At 39.0% G+C, this 7,391-nt stretch overlaps 1 protein-coding gene and 1 pseudogene across 1 annotated transcript; both read right to left on the reverse strand.

The window, feature by feature from the left end:
- Positions 1-4,081: 4,081 nt before the first annotated feature.
- On the reverse strand, positions 4,082-4,978 carry LOC135545039 (olfactory receptor 52K1-like; annotated as a pseudogene).
- A 72-nt stretch (positions 4,979-5,050) lies between these two features.
- On the reverse strand, positions 5,051-5,983 carry LOC135545040 (olfactory receptor 11A1-like). Its single transcript, XM_064972696.1, has one exon. It carries the CDS (start codon positions 5,981-5,983, stop codon positions 5,051-5,053), a length of 933 nt encoding a protein of 310 aa, XP_064828768.1.
- Between the last annotated feature and the right edge of the window lie 1,408 nt (positions 5,984-7,391).

Below are 7,391 nucleotides of genomic sequence, written 5' to 3' on the forward strand. Positions count from 1 at the left end.
ATCAGAGTCAGCATAGTACGATTCGATCTGGTATTGACCCTTTGCCTGTTTGATGTTTCGTCGGAGGGCATAGCGGGATTTCTTATAAGCTTCTGGGTTAGAGTCCCGCTCCTTGAAAGCTGCCGCTCTACCCTTTTGCTCAGTGTGGATGTTGCCTGTAATCCATGGCTTCTGGTTGGGGTATGTATGTACAGTCACTGTGGGGACAACGTCATCAATGCATTTATTGACAAAGCCAGTGACTGATGTGGTGTACTCCGCAATGCCATCGGAAGAACCCCGGAACATATAGTCTCTGCTAGCAAAATTATCCTGTAGCTTAGCATCTGTTTCATCTGACCATTTTTTTTTATTGACCGAGTCACTGGTGCTTCCTGCTTTAATTTTTGCTTGTAAGCAGGAATCAGGAGGATATAATTATGGTCAGATTTGCCAAATGGAGGGTGAGGTAGAGCTTTATACATGTCTCTGTGTGTGGAGTAAAGGTGGTCTAGTTTTTTTCCCTGTGTTTGCACACTTAACATGCTTGTAGAGATTTGGTAAAACAGATTTAAGTTTCCCTGCATTAACCTGCTGAGTGTAGGGGGCAGTATTTTGCTGTTTGTATAAGAAACATACCCAAATGAAACTGCCTATTTCTCAGGCCCAGAATCTAGAATATGAATATAATTGTTAGATTAGGATAGAAAACACTCTAAAGTTTCCAAAACTGTCAGAATATTGTCTGAGTATAACAGAACTGATATTGTAGGCGAAAACCTGAGGAAAATCCAACCCGGAAGTGCTGTTTTTCCTGAAAGCTCTTTGCTCCATTGCCTGCTTTCGCTCCATTTAAAGAGATATCATCCAACCAGATTTATTTTCCTATGGGTACCACATGTTGTGAACAGTCTTTAGACATAGTTTCAGGCTTTTATTTTGAAAAATTAGTGAGAAAGATCACATTGCGTCATTGGATGGCTGGGTGCCAGCAGTGTTTTGAATGCGCAACAGCTTGGAGCAGACATTTTCTCTCTCTCTCCTATTGAAGAAGCTACAGTCTGGGTGAAATATTATTGATTATATATTGTAAAAACAACCTAAGGATTGATTATAAAAAAATTGAAATGTTTCTACGAACTTTACAGATACTATTTGGAATTTTCGTCTGCCCCTTCCTCACCGCTCGAGCATGTGGATTTCTGAACAAAAACATCCGAAGATCATCAAAGGTAAGTGATTCATTTTATTGCTTTTCTGACATTCGTGATAAATCTACTTGGCTGCTAGCTGTTTGTAATGTTTTGTCTGCTGAGAGAGATGTCCTTTACATATACACTTGGTATGCTTTCGCCGAAAAGCTTTTTTGAAATCTGACACGCCAGGTGGATTAACAAGCTAAACTGTGTAACTGTGTTTTGCTATATTGCACTTGTGATTTTATGAAAATTAAATATTTTTAGTTTTTAGCGCTCTGCAATTCAGCGGATGTTGATGAAATGATCCCGCTAACGGGATGGGGGCATCAGAAGTTAGTCCCCAGCCACTAGAAGTGGCAGCATCGGTCTGTGGTGTTATTTAGACAGCTACGAAAAATAGAAATGAAAACTCTCTAGGTAGATGGTGTGGTCTACAGCTTATCATGAGATATTCTACCTCAGGCAAACAAAACCTTGATACTTCCTTAGATATTGTGCACCAGCTGTTGTTTACAAATATACATAGACCGCCACCCCTTGTCTTACTTGAGGCTGCTGTTCTATCCAGGCGATACAGTGTAAAACCCACCAACTGTATGTTCTTCATGTCGTCGTTCAGCCACGACTCGGTGAAACATAAGATATTACAGCTTTTAATGTCCTGTTGGTAGTTTAATCTTGCTCATAGGGCACCGATTATATTTTTCAATGATTGTACGTTGTCCAATAGGATGAATGGTAGTAGGGGTTTATTCGCTCGCCTACAAATTCTCAGAAGGCAACCCGACCTCCACCCCCCTTTTCTCAGAAAGCAAATGGAAAAAGTTTCTTCCAACTCGTGGTGAGTAATCACTGTTCTGATGTCCAGATGTTATTTTCGGTCATTAGAGCCAATAGCAGGAATGGTATGTACAAAATAAGTTCAAAAAAAAGTTCAAAACAACGCAAGAAAAAACAAACAAAATATCACAGTTGGTTAGGAGCACTTAAAATGTCAGCCATCCTCTCCCCTGCCATTCTTCTCCGGCATCTCTTCTTCTTATTGGTGTCCTTTAGTTGTGGTTTCTTTGCAGCAACTCAACAACGCAGTCTCCTCTGAACAGTTGATGTTGAACTGTGTCTGTTACTTGAACTCTGTGAAGCATTTATTTGGGCTGCAATTTCTGAGGCTGGTAACTCTAATGAACTTATCTTCTGCAGTAGCGGTAACTCTTGGTCTTCCTTTCCAGTGGCGGTTCAAATGAGAGCCAGTTTCATTATAGCGCTTGATGTTTTTTTCCACAGCACTTGAATAAACTTTCAAAGTTCTTGAAATTTTTCGGATTGACTAACCTTCATATCTTAAACTAATGATGGACTGTCGCTTCTCTTCGCTTATTTGAGCTGTTCTTGCCATAATATGGACTTGGTCTTTAATCAAATAGGGTAATCTTCTGTATACCACCCCTACCTTGTCACAACTGATTGGCTCAAACGCATTAAGAAGGATAGAGGCACACCTGTCATGCATTCCAGGTGACTACCTCATGAATCTGGTTGAGAGAATGCCACGTGTGTGCAAAGCTGTTTTCAAAGAAAAGGGTGGCTACTTAGAAGAATCTCAAATATAAAATATATTCTGATTTGTTTAACACTTCTTTGGATACTACATGATTCCATATGTATGATTAAATAGTTGTGATGTCTTCACAATTATTCTACAATGTAGAAAATAGTACAAATAAAGAAAAACCCTGGAATGAGTAGGTGTGTCCAAACTATTGACTGGAACTGTATTTTTAAGAATTAAGCTTTATCAGACCGGCCCAGTAATTAGGGCAAATGCCAGATGGGTCATTCCTTTAGCTCAGTGGCCAGTCTAAAAAGTTGCAAGCGTAGAGATAGATGGAGGACTCACGTGGCCAAAAGTCACTGGAGTAGTAAATGGGTGGGACTTCATATGGTTTAAGGAAGGATCACATAATTCCATAACAGGCACCATGAGGGATCAGCTAATGAATTATACTTGTGAGCAAACATTCCATAACGGCTGGTGTCAGTAAATCGCCAACATTGGCTTCATACCTGTTCAAACAACACTCTCCAGGTGGTAGTATGCACCCTTCCAGTATGTTTGAAAACTCATAGAATAGTAGAAGAAAATGGACTACTTCAAAATGGAGATGGCCTCAATGGAACTTCCAGTGATCTTACAGACTCCATATAGAGACCCACAGTGGAGGTGTCATAATACCCATAAACCAAGCCATCAAACAGAGAAATGGTTCCAATTGTTTCAAAAAATCCCCTATGGAACCATTTACCTATTTGACTGCTGGGTTTCATAGGTATTGTGTGGTACTCTATTGGGACAGACTGAGGTGTCTTCAGATTAAGTGTAGCTGAGCGGGGGATCGGGCTGATCTTCCTCATTGTCCCTGAAGCTCTTTTAAAAATGCATTGGAATCATTAGCAAGAAAAAATGCAACTGTTTGATCAAGAAAATGGATTCATCCTTAATGTTTTACAGGAAATTATTAGTGTTTTTCACTTGTGATTCACATTTCTTCAGAATATCTGCTAGATCCTTCATGTCTAGAAGAATACTTTATTGCCCATTTGTGGAAACAGAACTTATTGTATCCTTTTACTCTGTCCCAACCCCCCTGAAACACACGTACATGTCCACTGACATGCCAAAAGAAGATTGTTTTTCTAGCAGCATCACTCATTTGACTTTAGTACAGTAAAATACATTTAAAGGAAATTCAGAACAATTCACAGAAATAGAATGCAAACAAAGGAGAAACAAGAGATTAGGTTGATGATCAAAACAAATGTATAAGCATTCAGTTCTGGCAGATGATCCTGTCAGACCTGGGATTCAAACCATCAACCCTGCCCTGCTGCTGTAATATCTAAAGTCATAATTGGTACCAGTTAAGGTTCAGATTTTCGATGAGGAAAATCAAGTTCGGAAAGATTTTTCTTCTTATATTTTTTGTAACACATGTCCTGATCTCCTTGGTCCTAATACCATATATGATAGGGTGTACCAGTGGTGGGAAGATAATGAACTGTACTGATATTAATACATTAACCTCTGTGCCTGTTGTAAACAACAGAAAAAAGGATGTCTTGCAGAGAAGTTGATGAATATGTTCTAGTGGGGAGTACACACATTAAAAGCCTTCGTTCGTGACTCCTTTGAGGCTTTCAAGCAAATAATATCTTTAAATATCAGAGCACAACTAACACCAAAGGTAAAACTACTAGACTTGATATGATACATATACCATACAGGTTGATCAGCGCACTTTCAACACGAGAGAGTTTAACAACTGCTTAGTCATCACAAAAAGTTGTTGTACCTGCACAAAGGGAGCCTTGAAGTGATACACATTTGAAAAGAGTTATGGGAATAAAGTATACCAAGGCCAACAACATATTCACTTTTTGAGGGGTCATAATGCAATGATATTGAAATGGCTTAAAAATGGAGACATACCTGTCATAAGCCATTACTGCTAGAATAACGTAAGCAAACGTTACATATATATTGTAGAAATATTTTTGTACGGTGGGCCAAGAGACCAGGGCCAAGAGAACAGAAGAGGCAGAATGGGTTGGGGTGTGGGGTCGTCCCAAGGATCCCACTTAGCAGCTATTTGAGCACAGCTTGAAGGTAGGGAGGGCCACTCCCCTTGATGCTCTATAGTTATGCAGTTAACTAGCTAATATGACACAACATTCTGTTACAATACATTATAAACTTTACAATAATATTTGGGATACAGAGAAATTATACCAAAATGACACATCTATAATGTCAATTATAGCAACTATAAGTAACAAAACACATAATTAAATGTTACAAAAAAATTACAACCAGGTTATGTTTTAAGGTAACTGCCTAGGAACTTTTTACAAGCCTGCCTAATATTAACCATCCTAATGCCATACATAATAGGATTGAAAAGTGGTGGACATATTGGAAAATAAACTAATAAAATAGTGCGAAGTATAGGTGGAAGATCTGCAGTATCATATCTGCCTTGTAGAATCAAAAATAAACAGCCAAATAAGAAGTTCAGCAAAGAGGCTATATGTGGTGTACAGGTGTTAAATGCTTTCTGTTTTGTCTCTTTAGAAGACTTTAAACATATCTGTAGAATTCTTACATATGAGTATATGGTAGGAAATATACTACAAGAAAAAGAGAGCGCAGTGCCAACAAGACCCCATATGTTATTCAGCATAGTATTTGAACAGGCAAGCTTGACGACTGAGTAGTTGTCACAATACACTCTGTCTAGAATGTTACCACAAAATTGCAGTCGCAAACTCAGGGAGATAACGATGGCATTGAGGAAAAAAGAATACACTTGGGGCACTAGAATTAAGCCACAAATGGTTTTAGGTGTCATAATATTGTTATACTGTAGAGGATAACAAATAGAGATGTACCTGTCATAGGACATAACTGCTAAATTACAAAATTCTGTTATAGCATATGTGTACAACACATAAATCTGGAGATAACAATAAAGAAGGGAAATATCATGTGTGTCAGACAGCAAGTAAAACATGAGAGCAGGAAACAAACCAGTGCTCCCATACAACTGATTAACAAACAAAGCACATAGAAACACATACATGGGTTCATGAAGGCTTCTTTCAATGCAGATAACTCCAATAAGTAAAGTATTGGCAAGAATGATGACAAAATATATTACAGTCACTACAGTAAAGTAGAAATACTTCAATTGTCCGATATCACCGTATGCAGCAAGCCTGAAGACCTCATAGTGAGTAGAGTTTTCCATGGTCCTGGGAGTTGGTAAAGATGTGCTGTCAATGTTTGAAGAAGAGGAGCAAATCCTCTATAGTACTGTAACTTCAATATAAGTTAAAACAATGAAATCACAAAGACCAGACGACCTAAATTGATAACCTTGACCTGTTCATGTTACCGTGATAAATTTTCCCATTGCTGTACTCACCAATGTAGATGGCTTTTCATTCTCCGGATAACATAATTCATAGCCTAAATCAAACAATATTATACTTTCTATCCTGCACTCATTATTTATTGCATTAAAATGCAAAATATATTGATAAAATTCATGTAATGTTTAGACAGCTCATTTCTAATCCATGACGAACTCCTGAAACTCAGCTCCTCACTTCATTCTTATATTTGTGAGATGAAAAAAAAGTGCCTGACGTGGTGTGATATGCAAATAGTCCCCAATACCTGGGGAAAATTTGATATTCTCTGTCAAGGAAACCATATAGAGAAAAACAGATAACATTTTGTCACACATGCCCTCCATGGGGCCGGTAGCCTTGTGGTTAAGAGTTTAGGGCCAGTAACGGAAAGGTTACTGGTTTTAATCCCTAAAACAGTGAAATTAAAATCTGTTGATGTGCCCTTCAGCAAGGCACTTAATCCTAATTGCTCACTCTGGATAGGAGTGTCTGCTAAATGACTTAAATTGTCTAGAAATACAGTAATTCATAAAGAATAGTACATTAAACAGGGCATGTCTAGCCGATGTGAAATGGCTAGCTAGTGTGCGTTTCACACTAGCGTTCAATCGGAGACGTTACCCTCTCTGAGACCAAGAAGTAGTTGTTTCCCTTGCTCTGCAAGGGCTGTGGCTTTTGTTAAAACAATGTAGCCTGGTACTCTACACTGTAGAAGTATGTGACATAATTTTCAAATTTTAGTGATTTAGCAGACACACTTATCCAGAGTCATCAGGATTAAGTCAAGGGAACATCGACAGAATTCTCACCTAGTTGGCTCAGGGATTCAAACCAGCAACCTTTTGGTTACTGGCCCGATGCTCTTGACCGCTATGTTACCTACCACCCCATCACCAATGGACTGGGAAGGCTACACTCTAACATTTTAGCAGGAGTTTGTTTGCTATGTATTGTGCACCATGTACAACAAATAAATAGTTCTGTGAAACCAATCCAAGTCTCTGACAAAGGGACGCTTTCCTGGACCCAGAGTCTACTCCTGAACTAAACCACACTGTCAATGGAGATTCTCCATTGAGAATATATTTTATTCTAGGACCAGTCTTAAACTGGGTCCTGTATTCCAGCCCTTAGTCTTGATCCCAACTGCTGTTAGGAGCCAGGTCCTGGGGGCATGGAGCAGTTTGGTATTGCTTGAACTTAGGGTGTGCGGAGGTTCATAGGGGAAAGTAGGTCTGACCG

The sequence above is a fragment of the Oncorhynchus masou genome, chromosome 9 (assembly GCF_036934945.1).
Source record: "Oncorhynchus masou masou isolate Uvic2021 chromosome 9, UVic_Omas_1.1, whole genome shotgun sequence".
Classification (NCBI taxonomy): domain Eukaryota; kingdom Metazoa; phylum Chordata; class Actinopteri; order Salmoniformes; family Salmonidae; genus Oncorhynchus; species Oncorhynchus masou.

Coding starts and splice junctions, on each gene's coding strand:
- LOC135545040 (XM_064972696.1), bottom strand. CDS start 5,983: ATGGAAAACTCTACTCACTATGAGGTCTTCAGGCTTGCTGCATACGGT.